This window comes from Notechis scutatus, chromosome 2 (genome assembly GCF_049901735.1).
Source record: "Notechis scutatus isolate UNSWTSFEM ecotype Mainland chromosome 2, rNotScu1.2, whole genome shotgun sequence".
NCBI lineage: Eukaryota > Metazoa > Chordata > Lepidosauria > Squamata > Elapidae > Notechis > Notechis scutatus.
The window spans coordinates 163,488,840-163,513,543 of record NC_142010.1 but is presented as its reverse complement, the minus strand read 5'-3'; the positions used below and the strand labels follow the sequence as shown (position 1 = coordinate 163,513,543).

The window sequence follows — 24,704 nt, the reverse complement described above, 5'->3', positions numbered from 1 at the left end:
CCACTCTGTTGCTGAAGTCGTATTTCCTGCAATCAAGTTTGGTGCGATTAACCTTGAGTTTGTATCTATTGTTTGCTCTTGTGTTGTTATGGTTGAAGCTGAAGTATTCATTGACAGGTAGGACATTGCAATGTATGATTTTTATATAGTATACTTAGATCGGACTGAAGGCGGCGTAGTTCTAGATTTTCTAGGTCTAGAATTTCAAGTCTGGTGGCATAAGGTATTCTGCAACGAGTAGAGGAGTGGAGAACTCTTCTTGTGAAATATTTCTGGACTTTCTCAACTGTGTTAATATCAGATATGTAATGTGGGTTCCAGACTGATGAGCTGTATTCAAATATTGGTCTAGCAAATGTTTTGTATGCTCTAGTTAGTAGTGTAATATTACCAGAGAAAAAGCTACATAAGATTAGGTTAACAACTCTTAACACCTTTTTGGCAATGTAGTTACAGTGGGCTCTAGCACTTAGATCATTAGAGATGAGTACTCCAAGATCCTCAACAGAGTTTGGATCCTCAACAAGGTCTTGACTATTCAGCCTGTATTTTATTTTCTGATATATATATTTTTGCCAATATGTAGGACAGAGCATTTATTTGTTGAGATTTGAAGTTGCCATTTATTTGACCATTCTGATACATAGTCAATGTATCATGGTTTTTTGAAGGGTAGCAGTATTGTCTGTGGTGTTGAATAGCTTTACATAATCAGCGAAGAGAACGCAGTTGCTCTTGGTATGATTACAGAGGTAATTTATGTAGAGTATGAAGAGAGTTGGTCCTAGAAGGCTGCCTTGGGGGACACCACTATTGACAGGTACAGAATTTGATAGGACACTCCCAGTTTTGACTTAGATCCTTACAACCTCCCAAAACCAGATCAGGACCTCAACAGCCTAGTCTCAGGCCAGAATGGCAGCATATACAGGTAGTCCTCGACTTACAACAGTTCATTTAATGACCATTCAAATTTACAACGGCACTAAAAAAAGTGATTTATGACCGTTTTTCAAACTTGCAACCATTGCAGCATCTCCATGGTCATGTGATCAAAATTCAGATGCTTGGCAACTGATTCATATTTATGACGGCTGCATTGCCTGGGGTCATGTGACCTTCTGACAAGCAAAGTCAATGGGGAAGCCAGATTCACTTAACAACTGCGTTACTAACATAATAACTTCAATGATTCACTTAACAATTGCGGCAAAAAAGGTTGTGAAATGGGGCAAAACTCATTTAAAAAACATCCCACTTAGCAACATAAATTTTGGGCTCAACTGTGGTCATAAGTCAAGGACTACATGTAATTATCCAGGAAAGGAAGGAAGGCTAAAAGGTTTCACTGGTCAGTTTTGGTTTAAAAGACTGAAAAAAAATAGGGAAAAACTAAAATAAAGCATCTTCTGGTACCTGAACAAGTAAATTAAAACAAGAGAACCTTCAAAGCTCTGCGCGAGCAAAGAAGTTACAAGCTAAACTGATGGTGTTCCAGAGTAACCAACCATTCTTGTCCCAAAGAGATGATACTGTTTTTCAGGGCGATGTTTGGATTATTGTATTGCATCTGGTATTCGGTCTGTTCTTTACTGGTGTGGAGAAGGGCAGTTACAAATCCAATCCAATCGAACGAATGAATGTACATTATTCCCAGCTCATATTAGCTCTCGATTGAAATGGAACCAGTTTCCTTCCCTGCTGCGCACGAAAGCTTTTTTCCTCCGCCCAGAGCATCGGTCTCCACGGCCCGCTTGGCCTCGCTGGGGGAGCCGCGCGTTCCGCCAACTTCACAGACGACCCTCCTCCGCCCTGTCGGTCTGTGATGCATGGTGGGCGGGCAAGAGGAAAGGAAGGAAAGCAAGCCAAAAAGCTGCCGGAGCGTCTGGGTGGAGCTGCTGGCCGCGCCGTGCTTCCATCCCGAGAACTCGCGACCCTCGGATTCATTTCCCAGACGAAGACTGGGTCCTCGCGAGTCCCTCAAGCGGAATCAGCAAGATGGTGAGGGGGCTCAGCCGACGGGAAAATGGGGCCTGGCTCCGAGATTAGGGGACTAACCGGATTTCTCTAAGTTCTCCTCTCTCTCTTGCAGCTGTGCAACCACCTCTTCATTTTCGTCGTTGTGACGGGGATCGCCCTGGGGCTCCAGACTTCGGTAGGAGATGCGTCCTCGCTCGGCGCTTATAGGCGCAGCCGCCGTTAAGGGGAAAGATGCCTCCCAGGATTAGGCATCGGGACTAGGATGGGAGGAAAGGAGGGAGACTCTGGGGCGAATTCCAGAGCACGGCCTGCTTCAGGCCAGGGCCTCTGCTCTTGCCAGCTCTGGGAGGCGGAGGAGTCGTCCTCCCCTCATCCGAGGAAACAAAAGGGTCTTCTTGAAAAATAGAGGTTCTGGACCTAAGAGAGGGAGAAATGGCTAGTTTTGCCATTTCCGTGCAACAAAAAGTTTTGCTTTGTTGTACCAGAAAATACGTTGTACACAGTGAGGGCTTTGTGAAAGAAAAAGAGGAGGGGAGTTTCTTTTTCTCCAAGAAGGAAAATTCACATTTCACACAAAGGCAATCTCTTAACTACCATTGGAAACCAGGAAGAGTGCTCTGGTCTTTGAGTACTTTGAGCCCATATTTCTCTGCCTACAATTGCAGAGTTGGAAAGCGAGGAAAACTCCCTGTAAGAGAAGGATGCACAATGTTGAAACCCGAGAACTGTATCTGGGCTCTTGAACTCCTCCAGAATATACCACCAAATATGTTTAATATGAAGGGGAGAAATAATTATAGAGGGAAGAGCATGTAATTCATTATATGTAAATATAAATTGATTTACAATTTGTAAATTTGGTCCTGTGCATGTTCCTAAATGTCCATGCTTCCCAGCCTCCTCAGCCCCATCTAAATTTTAAATCTTGCTATTAGACCATGAATATAGAGCAAAGTAATGGTAGAAAAGTCAGACAACAATTCACAAAGGCATTATTATAAACTGTCATTAACATTTCAAACAATGCACAAAACAGTTTTGGTTTTTATTGGAGCAATGCCTTGAACTGTCTTTCAAGAAGACTATAGGGATAGACATTTAAGTAGGTGAAAATAAAATCTAAAAAAGGTGAGAGAATTAAGAGTGGGAAACAGATATAGCACTATCATATTCATGGCATTTTAAAAGCTCACAAAGTTGCTTTTGGAGATTCAGTCAGTTCAAATCAAATTTCTCAATAACACCAAGATTTTGCCTGTGAGTTCTATAACTGATACCTGAGTACTACATTGGCAGATCTCTCTGTTTCCTTCTGTCTCTCTCCACCCCCCAATATGTATACATAGATAGAATTAATTAGAATTAAATAATGGCCAGCACATATAGTATTTGTCTCCTTTTACATGCTTGATGAACATTCTGTAGATGTTCTGCTAAAAATTGCCCTAAAATACAAAGCTGGTTTAACCTCTTATCTTCTGACTCAATGTTTTCAAAAGCAAATAAGTGGTTATTGAGTTCTTATTAAGTGTTGTGCATGCTAATTTAAAATTAATGTGAAATAATTGACTACTGACCATCTGTATCCATATATCCAGATGGTCCATATCATTTTAATCAATTATGTGAGTTCTGACTGAATCAGAAGAATTGATTTAATATAATTTATTCTGAGGAAGAGAATTCCTCCCTACCCCCTGTCTATTCAGGTGAAAAAGTCTACATGTTGAAGAGATGTAAAGAAAAGCCCTCTGGGAGGAGTGCAACCAAATAAAAATCATGAAAGAAAAGCATTTGTTACATGTTCCCAGCAAATGATTCATCCTCATCTGGAAACAAAACACATTATCTTAGGTTTGCAGAAGGAATTTCTTATTAAGTTTAAGAAATTAAGTAGATAAATTCTAGTAACTGGAATAATGTCTGGAAGGCCTTATAAAGATGCATAAACTTATTGAAAACCTATGAATTTCCACAGTTTTTTATTGAACACATATTAATATATTACTCTTGGAAATAGGGTTCAGAAATGGTGCTTGAATTCCCAGAATTAAAGCTTCCCTAAAAGTGAAGTCATTGACTAAACACTTAATAATTGCCATAGAAAATGTTTTAAACAAACAAAATTTAAGCTGCTTCAGGCAAAGGATCAAAATATCCATTATAAATATTTCTGGTGAGTTGCATGCTGTCCTTTATACAATTTTCCCTCCCTTTTATATTAACTGCAGAACTGATCAAAATTACATTTGTAAGGAATGTTTCTTTTTCTGGTTTATCCTGAACAATTCTTTCTCACTGTGAATATGGTGGTCTTAGAGATGGCCTATGTTATAGTGGTGTAAGTAATTTTATCTCACTCTCAGATCTGCTTTGGGAATTTACCTTAAAACACTCTAAAGATTCATCAAAGCAATTATTTAAAAGTGCAAGTGTTCTACACTTCTTCTGCAGCTCTTGAATTTCCCACCCTTTATTAAATTTATATATGTATGTATGTGTTTGATTTATATCCTGCCTTCCCTCCATAAGCTCAAGACTACTTAACTGGGGTTCTCCCTTTTTTCCATCCCGACAGCAAAGATATGCGATCCTTAGCTTAGGGTCATCCAGTGAGTTCCCATAGCTGAGGGTGGATTGGATTTGAATCCAGATCTCCCCAACCCTAAAATTACCCCTAATCATGGCATTGAATTGGCTGTTATTCTGAAGATTTGAATCCAGATCTCCCCAACCCTAAAATGACCCCTAATCATGGCATTGAATTGGCTGTTATTCTGAAGATTTCTCAAAGCAAGCAATTTGGGTGCTATGGTGCCACAGTGAAAGGGAGCAAAGGAGCAGTGATAGAAACAAGCCAGAACGGTGATAGTTTCTGCGATAGTCAGGATGTAACATGTTTAGAAGGTGTAAAAGTAGAAAGCTGAGTGCGAGTAGCAGCATCACTTCATCTGGCCAGCAATATCATGTATTTCAAAGAATGTTTTTGGATCTTTTACAGGCTCTGTAAGTATTTTATCTAATATCTAGCCAGTATATCTATTTGGAATTTTGAAAATAAAACACTTGTGTACAATGGGTGGGCAGAAACAGGGGCCCTGTCCATTAACAAAATGGCTGCCCAAGAAGAACAGCCATGAAATGTCAATTTTTATAAGACCTTCTGATAAACATCCCCTCTAGCCTTCTAGAGTTGTCTCTAGCACCTTGTAGCACCATTTGCTTATCTTTGTCTTTTTTCTTCTTTTTTTATGAGCAGCTTGCCTATACTAACTACCAGTTTTCTTTTCTAAAAACTATTTAACAGGCCTGTTAAGGTTCAGCAACATTCCTTGAAATACATATAATACTGCTGACCATAGCTTTATATAGCAGAAATACAACTTCCTGAAAGTTTTGTTGTTAAAATAATAGTGCATAGAAAGGTCACATTTATGTCCTTGCCTCTGTTATTAGAGACCCCAGCTTTGTGCAGTGATTTCATACCAACAAATTTAGCAAAAAGTATTATCTGGAAAACCTCTGTAACAAGAAAATTTCAAATCCAATGAAAGTCCTATGAACTTTAGGTTCCAGATTACTTGATTTTCTAAAGGCAAGAGAATGACTTTTGAGGAAATGCAAATAAGTGGAAGGAACTGGTGTTCAGGAAATCTGTGCCTCCTGGATGGTGTTAGATATAATATAATAGAATAGAATTCTTTATTGGCCAAGTGTGATTGGACACACAAGGAATTTGTCTTGGTGTAAATACTCTCAGTATGCATAAAAGAAAACATACATTTGTCAAGAGTCAAGAATCATAAGGTACAACATTAATGATAGTCATAGGGTACAATAAGCAATCAAATCATACTAGGAAACAGTCAATATAAATCGTAAGGATACAAGTGACAAAGTTACAGTCATACAGTCACAAATGGGAGGGGATGGGTGATAAGGAGTGATGAGAAGATTGACAGATTGGAGACTTTGTAAATAGTTGAACAGTGTTGAGGGAATTATTTGTTTAGCAGAGTGGTGGCATTCAGGAAAAATATATAAGTGACACAACATTAGCATGCAACATGGTACAGTGGAACCTCAGGTGATGACCATAATCCATTCTGAGAATTCAGTTGTCAGCTGATTTTGACATCCCTGGAAGCGCATGCACAGGAAAAAAAAAGGTGTGGTGCGGAAGGGGAAATCGGCATGGAACAGCAAATCGCCCCACCTGTGCTTGCACCTGTGATGACCTTTGATCATCATCCGAATTGGTCACAAACGGAAGCGTTTGCAACCAGAGGTTCCACCTGTATCTGGATTAGCAGTCCTACCTTGCATGTAATAGCATCAGCATGTTTGGGAAATGTCTGGATTTTAGCATGCTGGAATAAATATGCACAAACTGGCCAATAATGTTCCTTGCTATCTTCAGAGTAGGCACCATGTGGCTTGGAACAATTAAGGTTGAAAATGGAGTATACTTTTTATTTTACTAAAAGTATTACATACAATAAAAGCAATAAAAGCCTTGGTTAACCAAAGCCATGGTATGTTATGGTGGACAATAGTTTATTTCATAGCCTCATCTATTGGTAACCCAGAGGGTAGATGTTTTGTTGTAGCTCATTTTATATCAGGTGTAATAGTTCGCTGATATACAAATTTAGTAAATGATGATGACGACGACAACAACAACAACAATATATGTAACTTGAAATATAAAAGGAGGATGCAGTTAAGTACAGAATTAATAAAATGAAAAAAAGAAAAACAGTATGGGATGTGTTTGTGAAACTAAGAGGAAGCAGAAGGGTGTAATAGAACTGAATTAAAGTAATTAACCGAAGAATACATATGAAGTGAAAGTGTAGATTTATTACAAATGAAAGAGCTAAAATGTATCAGAAAATATGCCTTGGTGTTAGCTAGATTGTTTTGGTGTGTATGAAAGAAGAAAGTATAGTTTGGTAATAGTTTCATGTTATGATTCAATGAATGGTGATACTCAAGAAAAGCAAATTCAATTTACTCCCAACAGAATGAATGGAAGATGGATGTAAGGAAGATTAACCCGGAAGTAGATTGAAACTTAATGAAAACTGTTACAAACACTATACAGTTTCACTAGTGGGAAGTATTAAAAATATGTTTCCCTTTCTAAGAGTGAGCAGGGAATAAGACAGTAATGTGTGATGTCCCATTGTTATTTAATATAATATAATTATGAATATGGTATAAGGAACACTTTTGACGATGTGAGTATGAACATGCATGATATTTTATATATAGATAATGCTGTGTCCAAATGAAGATAGATTATGTAATACAACAGATTATGTATCTGAAAATTAAAAGCCAAGATAGATATCTTAGACAGAAAGGATACAGTGAACAAATGCAAACAGTGAAAAACTAGAGCAAACATCTTGGTTGAATGTTTACTAAAATGGGGAAATGGACAGAGAAATGTATTAATTGGTTGAGGAGAAAAATCAGGATTGGGTAGTTAGTGAGATCCTTAAAAAAAAGATGAGAAAAAAAATGCAATGTATAAATATTTTATGGCTGTGATGGAAACAAAATGGTTTGCAAAATAAAAAGATACGAAAGAGATATAGTTATTGGTAATTTGTATAAACTAGATTTAAATAGATTTTCTTTTCATTTCTTTTATGTTTTGCCTTTCATTATTTTTATTATTAGATTTTTATTCTGCCTTTATTACTGTGTAAGTAGCTCAAATGTACCTTCTTCCTTCCTTCTATTTTTCCCATAACAACAACCCTGCAAGCTGCTTTCATGCCTAAGGTCGGACTAATATGTCCATATGTGGCTTAATCAGCATTTTTCAAACCATTATGGTTTGAAAACTTTTATGATGTATTTTATAAGATGGCTGCCATACAGTATCACTAGTGGGAAGTATTAAAAATACAGTATGTTTCCCTTTCTAACAGTTTCTCTCTCTCTCCCTCTCCTTCCCTCCAGCTCTCGCTCCCTCCCTTCCTGCCTCCCTTCCTCACTCTCTCTCAAACACACACACACACACACAAAAGTGAGTGTGTGTGTGTGTGTGTGTGTGTATGAGGATGGTTATGTTCAGAGTCATTTTTTAAATAAATTTTTACAAGCCTTCTCATTTTCATAATATGACAATGCCTGTCTTCAACATTCAGCCCTAACCTATCTAGCAATGTTGAGAAACAGAGAAGGCAAAACTAATATTCTGCCTCTCTCATTATTAGTCATGGGATAATACAGTATTTATGATCCATTTCTTTTGATCCATTACAAACCTTCTGAAAAGGATTTCTCTACAGCTCAGTTGCTGCAAAATGGCACTACAAAAATGCTTTGCTATGCAGCAGGAGACTTAATTTCTGCAATAAAGTCTTTTGCTAATAGAGGCATCAAGTCTGTGTTAGAGCTGAATGGGAGAAAATTTTATTTTGGAAAGTGCCATACCAAGATCAAGCCAAGTAGGTTGATGCAAGTCTATCTGATAAGGCTGTAAATATGTTCAAGATGAAAAGAGCTTCAAATGGAATTCATTTGTGGACTGTTTTCAGAATTATATCAAGAACTGTATAATTATATCAAGAACTGGTGGTGCTATGTAAAAAGCTTTATGAAAAACCAATACAATATTCATAGTCAGAGTTTTCAGTAATGGAGTAAAGAAAAGGATTGTATTATGCTGGCTCTCCTGAACATTTTCCCCCTTAATCTCAAACAAAACTTGTATTGTCATTTATGTTTGGAAGAGTTGAAATTTGAAAATTGAAAGCAGAAATATGCAACTGCAAAGTATAAAATTGCACACATTTTCAAAAGTCCAGTGGGAAAAGTTGAATGTTATCACAGGCATCCTTCTGTTATACCAGCAACTATAGAGAATGGCTTTTTTATTTTATGGCACATATCTCCGTTACAATTCTGTTTTATCACTGAAAACTTTAAATGCAGCTGAGTCAGACATAAAAATGTCTGTTAGTTGTCTTATACACATTTGCAAAGGCATTCTAATCTTCTGACAGAATTGGAACACTTTTTTTTTACTTGATAGCCAGAAACTTAAGGAGGCTCTTGCTGCTTTTAAAATGATTTCAACCACTCTGACCTTATAATTCTGGTATGTCCAAATTGCCTAACCTCCTGGAGACTTGCTCTGATTGAATGGGCATGGTCTCTTTCCTCCCAAGGGGTGAGTTTTGCAGCTGTGTTTGGCTGATCCGTAGAAAGGAGTGGAAACATATGAGACATGCAGAAAAATCTTTAAGAAAAGTGAACATTTCAGTACTGAAACTTTGTAGATTGCTTCAGTTAATTGGCCAGATGGGTGTAGAAAACAATCAGTATGACTTGTAGAGAGTTTCCATTCTCGACTAACTATGGGAGAAGGCAATCAGTGGAAAACTGATCATAGGCATATATCACTTGTATTTGCTTAATTGCAATTGCTTGAACACATTTATGCATATCTAAATTTATTTTTGAAGTAGACAGCATTATGTAAAACATGATGTAAAAAATAATGAGCAAGAGAAATTAAAGACAGAAAATAAAAATAACGTTAAGTCAAACTTACTTATATCAATACCACTCACTGTTTCTCTATTGTTTTTGCAAACCTCTGCTTTTAAGACATCCCTACTCTGATTCATATTTTGCTTGAATACAGGAGGAGAAATATTTTCATCTGTGCCATCCTTCTCATTTAGTGCAATGCATGGTTTGTATATATTTACTACACAGTTTATATGTTCTAAAGAAAACATAATGTGAAAAAGCACTAAACTATTATATAAGGGAGTCTCTTTGAAAAGCAGTTTTTCCCGAATTATGTTATTTTAATAATGTATTTTGTTTTAACATCTTATAGGAAGAGCCAGTTAGCAAATCTAAAATCTGTGCCAATGTTTTTTGTGGAGCTGGACGGGAATGTGCTGTAACAGAAAAGAGTGAGCCAACCTGCTTGTGCATTGAGGTATGACATTTTAACAGCAAAAATCCTTTTATAGCATAAACATTTCTGTGAGTAAATTGTTGTTGTTGTTTTTTCTTGTGGCAGTTGTAATCATATAGTCCTACAAACTCTTCTCGGCCATGGATGGACATATAGAGATAAACCAGATTTACATAACATTCAAAAGAGACACCGCAAGCTATAGTATATAAACAGGGGTCAAATTCCATACTCATTTGCACTAAAATGATGTCATGTATTTGTGTAACAAAACAACTACAAACAAACAACTACACTCAGAGACCACCAAGGATTCCTAACAGTTTTCTGACTATGTCTAAGCATTTATGTCATTGTTATCAGTAGTCACTGTTACTATGACAGCAGTAGGTGACTTAGTGTTTTCTATTGGTCTGGACTTGACTCCTATCAACCTTAATCAGAGAGAGAATTGTATGATCCTTGCCATGAAAGGCAGACTTTAAAGCAGGATTAGGAACCTATGGGCTTCCAAATTTGCTGAACTATAATTTCCAGTAACAAGTCTTTTTAAGTCTGAATTGTGGGGGTGGGTGGTAGATTATCCAAGAACCTCCTTTTCCATAAACAGAATCCTCCTATAAAATCATCAAGTAAAGAAAAAATTATATATAATATTCTTAATTGGGTCAAAGAATTCCTGCCAAAAAGTAAAGGGACATAGTTAAAGTAATTTTCATACTCAAATGGTTTTCATTAGAGCATAGCATGGAATAATCTTATTGTTTCCATACATATACCAAGTTGAAAGGCTACACTTTATGCTGTATTTATATACTTGTCTTGATTAAAATTGTTTCAGGAATAAATAATTTATGTTATAAATTCATGCAATTAGTTACTGAAAAACAAAGCTTAAAAATTATTATTTTAATAGCAGAATTTAGTTTAATTGTAAACAGAACACTGCATTATAAAAGAAACAGATGTATTAAAGTAGATCCAATTATTGTTCTCAGGTATTTGTTTTGAGGGAATTTTAAGTCAAATTATGTGTGAAAACCTTCAAATTGCATTACTATATAAAATATGCAATCAGTTGGTTGCAATCTATAAAAGATATGCAACCAATCCTGCTTATATTAAATGAAGAATTGGCTGCATTTAGTAATCTTGTGGTGTTTGGTCAAAATGTTCTGAAACATGCAAAATATTTAGAAAGTTCTTCAATGAGATAAGATAATAATTTCAGTCTCCCACATAGGCTTGAGAACTAAAGATCATAGTTTTTGTTTTGTTTTTCATAATAAACACTAGTAAATTTCCACAACAGTAGTTACCAGTAATTAATAATAATTTGATTTGTGTGTCTTTGATGGTTTGCTATGATGAAAAGGTATGTAAGGGAAAATTAATTGTAAAAATAGAGAAAATGAATTTAAATTGTCCAAACACTTGCCTATCACTCTGTTGCATGCCCTTTGTTGTCCCTGTGATTTATGAAAGTGAAATTACTGCATCCATCTCAACATACAACTATGGTACGTTGCTACAGCAGCTATTTCATGGGAAGTGTTGAAACTTGTATGTTAGTGTGGAGATGCCTTAAAGTGATTTGAGTTTTCGACAGGATATTCAGGATTTAAATGTGCGGTGTTCAGATTGTATATATGTTGTGTGACAATCTGCTCAATCTAAAGAAACAAACTATTATTTGTGATGCAATCACTACCTTCATTGATCTAAAGAAAATTGTTTGCAACAATGGCCAAGAACATGACATTGTTTGTTGCCACTGGTTTATCTGTAAAGCCATCAGGAATGAACTCAGGGAAACATGGCTTTTAATTCTGTTTGTCTCCTTGGCTCCAACTCAATTTGAATTTTAAAAAATGAGCTATTATGTTTGAAGGAATAATCTCAACATGTATACATTTTGTCAGAGAAGGAAACCTTATAGTTATATTAATTATAAATATATACTAATTATGTAACTGTTACAATGCATAATTGGCATTAGATGAACTATGTTTTCAGGGAGTTTGTAATTCAGCAATATGTGAAGGGCCATGAGTTCTCTGCCCTTTTCCTCTAAAATTGTGAGGCAATAACAATGCACTCCTTCAAACACAAAAAATGTTCCATAAGACCCTTCAGTTTTAACAGGATGTGAGACAATCTTTTGGTTAACTATATTCTTTTAATAAACCACAACTGGATTTATACAAATCATTGGCTGTGTTCATATAACATGTCCAGGGTTAACTTAATCCTAGTTTATTTAATTATCACATTTCTTTTGATCATATGACACACTGGACCATGAACTGATAGGGTGGATTGAGAGCCGTGGTGGTGCAATGGTTAGAATGCTGTATTGCAGGCTAATTCTGCTGTCTGCCAGCAGTTCAATCCTCACCGGCTCAAGGTTGACTCAGCCTTCCATCCTTTTGAGGTGGGTAAAATGAGGACCCAGATTATTGGGGGCAATATGCTGATTCTGCAAACCACTTAGAGAGGGCTGTAAAGCACTGTGAAGCGGTATATAAGTGTAAGTGCTATAGTGCTATGGATTGAGGCTGGAAAACACTTCAAGCTAAAACCACATAATCATAACCATTAAATCATGATTTCATTTACTATGATTTCTAAACCACAATGGGCAATTTCATACAAGAATAGTTAAGCCAAGGAAAGTATTTTACAATTAAGTACACTATCTTAATCCAGGCAAAATCAGTTTTATAATACCTGCATGTCATGACCTTTCTGTGCCGTTTATAATCTAGTCAGTCCACATCATTCAAGATAATGAAATTACCAAATTAGAATCTAAGGCTAAAAAAGTAGACTGATCAAGTTATTCTGCAAAACTCAGTTTTCAAAATTAAACTCAGACCTTCCTTCATGAATTCCTTGATCCCCCTTTCCTGGCTTTTTCTTTTATAGAAGTGTAAAACCCACAAGAGGCCAGTATGTGGCAGCAACGGCAAGACATACCTGAACCACTGTGAGCTGCACCGTGATGCTTGCCTCACTGGTTCCAAGATCCAGGTGGACTATGATGGCCATTGTAAAGGTAAACAAGAAACCTGGATGCACCTTGGGCTCCATTAAGGCGAACTGAATTCTATGAGGCCTGGACAACAAGTCTTAAAACTTGTCAGGCAATTAAAATTAACCAGTTTGAAACTTCTGTTGTTGAAGGTCTTGGGGAAAAAAAGAGGTTGGACATAGCAAAGTAAGCCATAATATGGGATTTCAGATTTGAAGATTCGGCCAGCAAGGGCTGAGCAAGTTCCTGAACAAGAATGTAAATAAAGCAAGCCGATTAAACTTCGGGCGTAGGGTGTTCTGGGTTCCACTTGGACTATTTAAGCTATTTCAGTATTTACACTTTTGTTAAAGTGTATTTGCTATTGTAAAATGTTATTTCTATGGGACTAAATGTATTTTTGAAAAAGATCTCATCATGCCAGGAAACATTTTATTTAAGGCAAAGAACTTTAAATTGATCATCTTTGATAGCTAATGTAAAAAGTTCATTTAGTGTTGATGTCCTTTGTTACTCAAACAATAAAAAAGTTTTAAAAAATCCACAAAAATTAAAAACAAAAAGTAGACAACATTTAACATTTGAAAACTTAACACAAAGGAATGGGAAACAGTTCTGCTCTTGCCACCTCAATAAATTTAACACTGACTAATGGAAACATTAAGAAGAAGAGTTTTGCTTTGTAAATATACATAAATGCAAAAAAGAAACAATATTCAAGGATAGAAGGGTAGAAAAAAGAAATGAAAATAAGACATTAGCCTATAAGAAATTTAAACCTTTAATATATATTGAAACCTTGACCACACAGAAAAACCCACCTTTTCATTAGATTTATGAAGAATTGGTTCATGAATACAAGGTGAAACATTATAAATTCAGAATGGTTCTGTCTTTCCAGTGTTCAATTTTTCTTGCTGCCTCAAACAGAAATGTAATAGAAATGAAACATAAATATTATATTTTTGGAAATTAGGGTGCAAATTATTACTAGCCTTTATTTTGAATAATTTGCTTCACTATGTGGCCTCTAGTAGATCTGTGCATTTTGTCACCTTGATCAAGCAGCTTTTATTCTGATGAAGAACGAGCCCCTTTTGTGATTCTGTCACCCAATTAACTCATTTTTTGCTGGAGCCTTCTTGACACCATCTTTTGAAAAGGATCAGCCACATCTTCTTGGCTTGGGAAAACAGTAGTAGACATCAGCAACATTTTATTCAACTGGATTTCTAAGCAGGAATGAATACTTTTACAGTAATGTATAATGCAATTCCTTCTCCCTTTCTGTGATTGTTTGTTTTGAACAGATGACATAGCTTAATTGCTATGTTCAAATTATTGTAGTCATATCATATGTTAATAGCCCACTCATTTATTTCTCACAGAAGACTTTAGTACATATGGAAGCCAATGTTTAGAAGCCAATGTTCTTTCTCATTTTTAATTAGTTTAAGAAGCCATTACAGAAAAGTCCAGTTTCTTTCTACCATGATGTTCTGGTTAGAAAGTCCTCTGAATTGAGAATACATTAGTTTTTTAAAAATATTTTTGCCAATGCAAAAAGAAAAAAATTGGAGGAAAAAAAGAAACACACAAAAGCATATCTGCCTGGCCAATTTGATTTTGTAGGGTTGGTGTGCTCTGGGCTCTTTCAATTAAACACTGTCGTCTCTCAGAATGCCTGTAGCAGCACCTACCCTCTCAAATGAAGTTCCTCTCCAAGATCTGGTGTTCCCCTCCACTCTGCAGTTGTATAAAAAGCTGCAAAGGAAATTAAATATAAAGAAATATCAGTAGTATCAGTTTCTTAATAATTCTCTAAGCATGACCCCTGGTATAAAAGATTTGGTCAAACATAAAAGAGCACTTCAGATTAGTAGGTAATAATTATTGTACTATTAGTAATAGTACTAATAACAGTACATTATTATACAGTAATAGTACAATTAAAGCCATTGTTCTAGGGACTGAAGAAGACTCCATAGCAGTGCTTCTTAACTTTGGCAATTTGAAGATGTATGGATTTCAACTTCCAAAATTCTGGGAGTTGAAGTCAATATATCTTCAAGTTGCCAGGGTTGAGAAACATTGTTCTACAAGTTCTGCAAAGGGGGGGATCCCTGCCTTTACCCCAAAATTCTGGTGGTAAATGATAGTGATCTAAGACTGTTGTGAGACAGGGAAGCAGCTTGACATTTAGAGAAGTTTGCTGCCTTCCTGGAGTTCACATTCTGAATGTAAGGGAAAGGCTCCCAAGAATCCTTAAGGCAACAGACAAAAAGAAATTCATTTCTATCTACTCACAATGAAAGAAAATGACATTTATTAAGTTCCTACATTGACCATCTCACTTAACTGACTGTATCTGATATTATTAGATAAAGTTTTTGAAAATACTGCAACACTTCATCATTATGAAACATTGGATAAGAAGGTGAAAAAAATGGAGACAAGTGATTTCTTCACTTTTCTTATTAAAAGGCTTGGCTCAGGAAAAGAGAGAATATTGAAAGTATGTAGTGTGGACTGTATTACCATTAGACATACCTGGTTGAACAATGATACAAGTGCGTGTACATTGGTGGCTCAGTGCCAAGCTAGAACAAGACAAGAGACAAGTGATCCAGCAAAGGTCTCTACAGATGTTCAGTAAACAAACTTGATGACAGTTAGAAAATAGGATTATATCTTCTCCTCATTTAGCTACTGCAATTCGTTCCTCAAGTTGGAAGCAAAATAGTCTTAAATGAAAAATGAAGAGGAGGGGGAGATAATTCAGACAAAAGTTTTCTCATATGGCTTGCTAGCATCAGTCTTACTACTGTGTTGTTATCAGGTGCATGAAATTGGATTATAAGGGTACGTGTACTTTGGACAATGATTTTTAATATATTTTATTATTAATATTTCTTACCATCACATTTGCAAATGGTTGCTAAATGAGGTAACTGCTAAACAAGGCACCTGGAAGGAAAAAAATATTATTTTTAGCCTGGAGAAGAAAAGCCTGCAAAGAGACATAATAGTTCTCCTCAAGAATTTAAGGGGCTGTTGTTTAGAAAGGGGGGGAGAGAATTACAGGTAGTCCTCGAATTATGACCACAATTGAGCCCAACATTTCTCCTGCTAAGTGAGACAGTTGTTAAGTGAATTTGTCCCATTTTATGACCTTTTTTGCCACAATTGTTACATGAATCACAGCAGCTATTATGTTAGTAATACAATTGTTAAGCGAATATGGCTTCCCCGTTAACTTTTGCTTGTCAGATCGCAAAAGGTGATCACATGACCCAGAGACATTGCAACTATCATAAATATGAGTCAGTTGCCAAGCATCCAAATTTTGATCAAATGACCATATCTTTTCCTATTAATAGAGAAGAAGCCTGAGGACTCAGCTGCAAGTCCAGGTAAATATGTTTTTATGATGTATTTTATTTTTTATTATTTTTATTATCATTCTGATTATTACAGCCGGTTCTCACTGGTTCAAGTGAACCGGTAGTTAAGATTTTGTGCAGTTCGGCGAACAGGCAAATCCCACCAGATTTCTGCCTGTTGCATATTGATCATATTCAGTGTCCTATATATGAACTCCTAGCAAATGAAGAATCAATATGTCTGAATAAATGTTGTTTTGAAAAACAATGGAAATTTTTTAAAATGTAAAATATCAATAATTTGGGACAAGTTGAAAATGCCTAAATGGCACATATCATAAACTGTGTTGTTATTGAATGTATTAAATGAACATTTTCCCATTTGATGTCAAACAATACCTTACATTTTATATTGAATTTGAATCCTTTGTTAAAATCTTTTGGTATTTTAATAGGAAGTGCTCCATTCTTAAGTGCTGTCCCTTCCTTATCTTCATAATCCTGATTTTTGGATTTATTTAAAAACAGAACTATTGAATGTCCCTGAAGACAAAGGGGTGTGTGTGTGAAATTATCTTTCTTTTCTCCTCTTTCCCTAATTCTTTCATCATTTTTTTCCATTCTAATAAGATGCAGTCATAGCACTGAATTAACTGTTCAAATAACTTGCAGAGAGAAGTCTATATGCGTTAGTTCAGTTGAGAGTCATTAGGATAGGTTGTAGTATTTTAATAATCTTATCTATATATAGGTTAATATTCATATTAGCACTGTTTGCTACAATATCTTCCAAGAAATTTGTTATTAAACCAAAGTAATTGAAAATCATAAGGGACTCGGGAAAGTGTTGAATCCCTCTCCCTGTCTAAGACAATGAAAGGCTTTTCCCCCTGAAAGTAGTTTCTTTCAGATATGTCATGCACCTAAAGAGCAAAGCAAATATCAGGAAATAAATATATGCTAAACCATTTTCTTGTAAAAATTAAAATAGAGATTCTCAAACTTTGCTCTACTATGACCCCTAAAGTGATAAATTAGTTTGTGAAACTTGCCCTTTTTTAAAAAAACTGGTTATTTGGGATGGGGGTGGGGATCAGAATGAGGAAAGAAGTATAATTGGTTACTTCTGATAATTTCACTTTTAATCTGCACAGACAAAGCAGGTTCCAAAGCCCAAGTGAGTTTTGACAGCACTTAATTTTTGCCTATACATGCTTGATCAGATTTTTGCAACTTCCCCCTCTAAGTTGCTCATAAACCAATGTTTGAAAACAGATGGTTTAAAATAAAAATGTTCTCAATAGCCTAATTTTTTTAAAAAACAGTAATTTTTCCTTTCTCTGTTATTTCTTTCGCTTTACATTCTTGGTCCTACCTCCCCCCCGCCAATTCAATAGTGGTCTGCTATCAGACTGACCGTGATGAACTTCGGCGTCGTGTCATCCAGTGGCTTGAAACTGAAATCATTCCTGATGGGTGGTTCTCCAAAGGCAGCAACTACACAGAAATCTTGGAAAAGTACTTCAAGGTATGAATGAGATAGTTGATGTACTGCGTCTAATGTAGCATATGGGGTCATGAATAATTGTTTTTACTGTTTTAAAGTGCTTTTTATTGTTTTTATATTTTGGAATTATAAGTCATTCAGAGACACTGTGATGGACAGCTACAGAAATTGAATAAATGAATGAATAATAAGGGATCATCAATCTTCCTCTTTTGAGAGTATCAAAACTTTTAATGCTAACTTTCTGATAAAGGAAATTTAATAAGCTTAGCCTGAATTTCAGTAAAGCATTGTTTGTAAGCCATCCAGATGAGATGAGCAGCACATACATCCAATAAACAATAAATAAATAAACTAATATATGTTACATTGGAAGGAATATGAAAACTTGTATGCCTCCAAATAAGAACAGCTTGAACTATTTAAAAAAAAACCAAGAGCAATGTGCCATTGTGCTGATGTCCGCAGTTGGATGTCTGTATGCAGGGCCTCACTCTTGTGGACGGGGAGTGCAGAGTGCTAAAATCTCAGATTTTCCAACACGTTAAGAAATCACTGGTTATCAAGTCTGTCAGTTTATTTCAGGGAAAGGGAGCTGATGGAAACTCCAGATAGTTTAACCTTTCTTAAATGCTTTTTTTTTTGTGATTTTATAGAGTTTTGATGATGGAGATTCCCGCCTTGACTCCAACGAATTCTTGAAGTTTGTAGAACAAAATGAGTCAGCTGTCAACATTTCTACTTATATGAATCAAGAGACCAACAAGCTTCTCAGGTAGCTTCGGGTGGAAGAACATAAGAATATATAACTATGATTAAAAAGTTGATGAATTATGAGATTATTTGTTGAGAAATCTGCTTCTCCTGAGTACTAGAAATAAGCAGATTTATGCTTCAGGAAAAATCTATTACAAGTTGTAGATAGGCCAAAAGTGAGGTTCACATGAAGTTATCTGACATGACAGCAATTGATAATTTAAATATTAATTATTCACACTTTCCTGTGATGTGTTTGGGAGTCATTTCTAGATTGGATAACTCTCTATTGTATGTCTTCCAGGGGACTCTGTGTAGATGCTCTCATTGAGCTCTCTGATGAAAATGCTGACTGGAAGCTGAGTTTCAATGAATTCCTGAAGTGCCTCAACCCAACCTTCAATCCACCAGAAAAAAGTAGGAGCTCTGTGCTTGCACAAAATGGGCCTGGACTTGTTAAGAGAGTGGGGAAAGTTGAGTAGAATAGGGTAGAAGTAATATGCTGCACATATGTTTCAAAATGTAGTTGAAATAATTGCAACATATTTGGATTTCTGGCCAAATTTGGAGTTTTGAGAGTATGTATTGCTTATGTTTATAGAGCGGCATGGTGCCTAGTGGTAAAGACGCTTGCCTCCAACTTGGAAGGCTGAGAATTCTCTCCTGGAGCACAAAGAAAAAATATCTGCTGCAAAGTACATGTGGCGTCAGGAAAGGCATCTGGCCAGTAAACACTTAGCTCCATCCAGTCACTCCGACTTTTCCCTAAATTGTGAATAAAAAGGAAGATGAGCACTGCCCCCTAGAGTCAGACACGGCTGGATAGGGGAAACCTTTATCTTTATATTTCTTCCCATATACATTAATTGCATCTTTTTTATGGTTATTTAGAATGTGCCTTAGAAGACGAATCATATGAAGATGGAGCAGAGACTCAAGTGAACTGTAACCGCTGTGTCTGTGCTTGTGGGAACTGGGTGTGCACCGCCATGACCTGTGATGGTATGGACTATGCAGTTGGAAAATTCAGTCATTTAGTAGGATTCACCCCACTTTTCAAAGAAAAGCACGTTCTGTTTCAGCAAGTGGCTTGACTAAATAAATGAAAATACTAGAGGTTAGAGAAAAAAGAGGTAGAATAACATAATCTCACTGATAGCACATCATGCCAGATTAATCATTTTTGATCAAGCAAACCGATTTTCTGGAGTGAAGAACTTATTTGATACAAAGAAGGCAACAGAAATAATAAATTCCAAAATTGATGAATAGCTTGCTAGGGTCATAGCTTTCTTATTTAATTCACTGTCTCACACTGATCATTTATTTGTCTATTAAGGAAACAGTCCTGTCTTCAACTGGCAGCTGAATTTCTTTCACTTATGGGTATCTACTGTATAATTGCGATGATTCATATGACCTTCAAGAAATGAATATAATAGAATATGTAAGCCATAGTTGCCAGTCATTAATAGTTAAATATTACTGGAGAGGGGAGTCAAAATTAGGAACAAGAGATTTTGCAATATTTAAGGAAAGGATTGCTTTATCTGAATCAGAGTGTCCAGTCAGAAATCTAAGCTTGCTGGTCCTCCCATTGATTAGCAAAGGAAAATTGATATTACAGACTATAAAATGACTATTTTAGACAAAATAGTTATTTTTAATAGGATAAAGAGAATTCATTTGACTGCAGAAGCATACCCATTGCAAGGGGAAAATTGAAGAATATTCATTTCATCCTCATGTCTAACGTATGAGCTGTGGTGGTGCAGTGGTTAGAATGCAGTACTGCATGCTAATTCTGCTGACGACCTGCTGACTGCAATTTGGCAGTTCAAATCCCACCAGGCTCAAGGTTGACTCAGCCTTCCATCCTTCAGAGGTGGGTAAAATGAGGACCCAAATTGTTGGGGGCAATATGCTGACTCTGTCAACCACTTAGAGCCGTAAAGCACTTAGAAGTGGTACATAAATCTAAGTGCTACCGTATTGCTATTGCTATAACTGCAGAGCAGAAAGTTTGGAGGGAGAATATCGAAGATATAGTGAATGTTCTTTAAAGCAGACAACGTAAGACAAAACGGAGGGCTTGATCACTTTCACATGGAAGAACTGTGCTGATCCAAAATTTGGACTGCTCTTGTAGATTCCTATTGTTCCAACAGGCCTTCAAGAGCTCAGCCTTCAGTTTAGAGGAAATGCACAACAATTTTTGTCTTTGAAGCTACAGGGTGAACCACCTGGGATTCTCTTTTTTTGCTTCTAAAAGCCAGAAACTTTTGAGTACTACAAAATATCGGAACTGCTTTGCCAGCTGCACATCAGTAGCTTGGCTGCTCTTTTTTCCTTAAAAAGAATAAAAGCCACCCATAGAACAAAAACTTTCCATGGAAGAATATTGAAGGTTGGGTTGTGTGTTGTTTTTGACTGGGCACAGTCAAAATAGATAGCATTATCCTCTGCCCTATCCACTGTTAGATGGCACATTTCTCCCTTATGTTTTGCCAAAAGATCCAACATCCATTATTAATGTGAAAGAACACACTACAGTTTTCTATTGCTCTTTTGTTGAGTATGTGCAAACTCAATGTGCATTGAGTATTATAAACGCTGCTTCTGCTCATAGGTAAAAACCAGAAGGTCCCTTTTCAAGAGCAGCCTGAAGAGAAGCTAACTGAAGAAGAGCTAGCCAGATATGTTCAGGAGCTGCAGAAGCATCAGGTTAGAAGGAGCTATGTGTACAAGCTTATGTATTTCGGTACATTTATTCTGCTAAAGTGCTGAAAAAGTGTCTGTTCTTTGTTGGCTGCTAATATATCTGAAACCAGTACTGTATGTTGGCAAACAACTAAATGGGAGACAAATGCATGTCATTCCATGCAAGTGAACACAGGCATCTGGTACCAACCATGATAACCTCAAAAAGCAGCAGTGTCATGCTGCTTGTTCTGACATTTGCCCTCCTATACAGGTGAATGGAGAAATTGCATAATTTTGCATGCCTTTGTTATGTTCTCATTTATGCATTTTGCTTCTACATGAACAAAAATCTCTAACATGTTCCCCTTTTTCTCATAAAGTAGTAAACCAGTTCTCTGAAAATCTTGGTAGCCCTCTTGAGATGTAGCAGGAAGAACCATACCCTGTAAATAAAACGAAACTTTCTCAAGTAACCCCAGTTCCTGTATATATTCTGCACATGTCCATGTACTTTTCTGTTTCGGTACAAATGTGCATTGCTGATGTATTCATCTGGCATGTTTTTTCAACTTCCCAGTCTAGCCAGTTATTTCAACTTCTCAGTGACCTCCCATTTAAGTACTAACTGGGTTTGCCCCAGTTAAGTTTTCTGAGATAGCCAAAGTTGACTGGGGCTGCAGTAAAATATAACACCCTAAAATGCTAATCAATGTTACTTACAGCCCAAAGTTAAAAATACATTTAATACAGTATTGTGAATAAAAAAGAAAAGAAATAAAGTTACAAGGCAAGCCTGAAACATTTAATAATATAATGAAAGAACCAAATTACTTTAATAAATTATTGCTATAAATGTTGCAACCTTCTTGGAAGTGTCTGGAAATTAGTCAGCGAAAAGGACTGTTAACTTCTTAATCATAAGAAAAAATTAATTTTTCGGCAACTGGTTTTATAAGATATGTTCACCTTTGAGTTACAGTGGAAACTTTAATAATCCATGTGATCCAGATTCTGCCCCTGTATCAAAACAGTGCAGAATTTATAAGAGACACTGGTATGTGTGTCCATTGTCACCCTAGTGGATAACGTGCCATTTTGAGCAGGGAGGAGAATGGGGCATGAAAGATGTTGGAAGATCTTGGGATAATTAGGGAGGGAGTGGGATGATGCAGAGAGATAGGATACTTTGGATGCAGCAGTTTGGGTGCCTTGGTCCCAAATTTTCTATTTAAATTAAGTCAATGCTTTATTAATGTCAATGGCACATTTTGACAGAATGGAAAAGCCTTAGTAATAGTTATTAATTTGGACACGAGGGTGATTTGCTGCAATATCTGTTGTATCACTAGTTACCAGGCCTGATTGGGTGAATACAGTTGAATGTGAGAGTATCCCCTTCCTCCCTTACTATTCCATGTGCATCCCTCCTGATGCTGCATGCTTGTGGAAGAGGATGACCATATCAGATAGAAGGGCTGTACCATGCTTTGGTCAAGGGTATATAATACCTAAATCCTGTTTTCTTTTTTCTTCTCATTTTTCCTTAGGAGACCTCTGAAAAGATCAAGCAAATGACTACCAAAGAAATGTGAGAGGTACACACCAGAAGACAAAGTGTGTTACCTGTCTCACCTACCAATCTTCCTTCAATATGCAAGCAAGTTTAGAAATTATTGCTCAGTCACAGATATTTACATTGTGTAGCAAAGGGAGGGAGGTAAAGGAAAATGGATTCTTTTGAAATTTAAAAGAATCTCCCCTCCAATATTATGGCTTCTATAGCAAGGATATGAAGTTGAATTGAGAGTGATTAATGAGGACAGCAAGTTACTCCAGTTCTGGAGCTCCTAGAACTCAGGGGAAGCATCACTGTAAACTAGGATCATGGTGTCTTCTGTGAAAGTTGCATTGATGGGGGAGCATTGCCCTATGACTCTCTTGCTACAGCTTAAAATCTTTTTTCACAAATATTACTCTAACTGGAGGAGCCCAATAAAGAAAATGTAATAGCTATGCATATATTCCATGGCATATCACTTTTCTACACTCCATTTTGATATTTAGCCTTTCTGTTTTCTTCTGTCCTTCACTCAACCATTTTTTTAATATGGTGTTTCAATCAATTCCTGCAGAATCCCCCTACCCCTGCCATTGATTAATGTGCATATCAATGAGAGTCCCTAGTAAATATAGAGCAAGCTCTTTATCCCTGCCAGAAGCCACATAACTTCGTGAGTTTCAAACTGACCTCATTTTCTTTCCTCCTCTCTTTGCAATGGTGCTACAATATATTTTCTTATCACCTTCTTACACTCTTTTTAACTGATGATTTTTAACTGAGCTTTTTGTATCTTTGATTTATATTGTTTATAGTTTCTGGAAAATGCTGTACTTCTGTGTTCATGCTTTATATTATAGCTACATGTATCAAGGAAGTAAAATCAGTGCAGCACCAAGGGGACCAAGACTGTATATGGCTGTTCTAAATTTGCCATTGCACCTTTCACTGTAAACAGAATAGTTCATGTATGGACAGAGCAGAATAGAGTTTTTGAGAGAGATGCCCTACAGCTTCCTACAGCATAATTCTTTCAAGGAAGTGAGGAATGGGAGAAGGATGCAATTCTTGACTTTATTCAAGAATTCACTCAACGCTATTAATTAAATAGAAGGAAATAGTAATGTTTGTCAAGCATGAAGTAAGTATTCCCTATGCTGTTGGGAAGATAGATCAACAAGAAACATATGTACATATCTAGTGCTTTATACTGAGGCACTGCTGCTGTCATTCCCAAAGGGAAAGATATATACCTGAGGTTTGCAGACTTAGAGCTTGTCTGATGGTTTTTGACAACTAGTCCCTAAGTAGAAAAGGAGAATGCACAATATCATAAATGCATTGCATGTTTTGATGCAAAATCAATCTGTTTAGGAATTTTGGCAATAAAATCAGGAGATCCAGTCTCCTCACTTGTTATAACAAACATCAAAAGCATTGTTATTGTTTTTGCATATGCTTAAGAATTGGATTTTTGTTTCTGTAAAAGTGTATAGCTTGAGCAGGAGGTTGGATTAGAAGACTTCCAAGGTCCGAAATCATGTTGAAGAAACTCATCATTAAGATTACATTCTGTTGGGCCATATGTACTGTAAAGTCCAAAGGACTCTCCACCTAGTGATCTTTCTCTTTATAGCAATAGCACTTAGACTTATATATCACTTCACAGTGCTTTACAGTCCTCTCTTAAGTGGTTTATAGAGTCAGCATATTGCACCCAGCAATCTGGGTCAGAGGTGGTATTCAGCAGGTTCTGACCAGTTCTGTAGAAAGAGTAGTGGAAAGAGTAGTTTGGAGAACCGGCAAATATCACCTCTGACTGGAGATTT

General features: G+C 36.4%; 1 protein-coding gene across 1 annotated transcript; it reads left to right on the top strand.

The window, feature by feature from the left end:
* The first annotated feature begins 1,750 nt into the window (after positions 1-1,750).
* On the top strand, positions 1,751-24,301 carry FSTL1 (follistatin like 1). The gene is given in 12 exon segments (XM_026675443.2): positions 1,751-1,906; positions 1,909-2,001; positions 2,093-2,155; positions 9,851-9,955; positions 12,863-12,992; positions 16,349-16,381; positions 17,749-17,879; positions 18,515-18,633; positions 18,919-19,031; positions 19,506-19,616; positions 21,244-21,338; positions 22,865-24,301. Coding segments are annotated over 12 exon segments (1,119 nt in total). The 5' UTR covers positions 1,751-1,825; the 3' UTR covers positions 22,910-24,301.
* Positions 24,302-24,704: the final 403 nt, after the last annotated feature.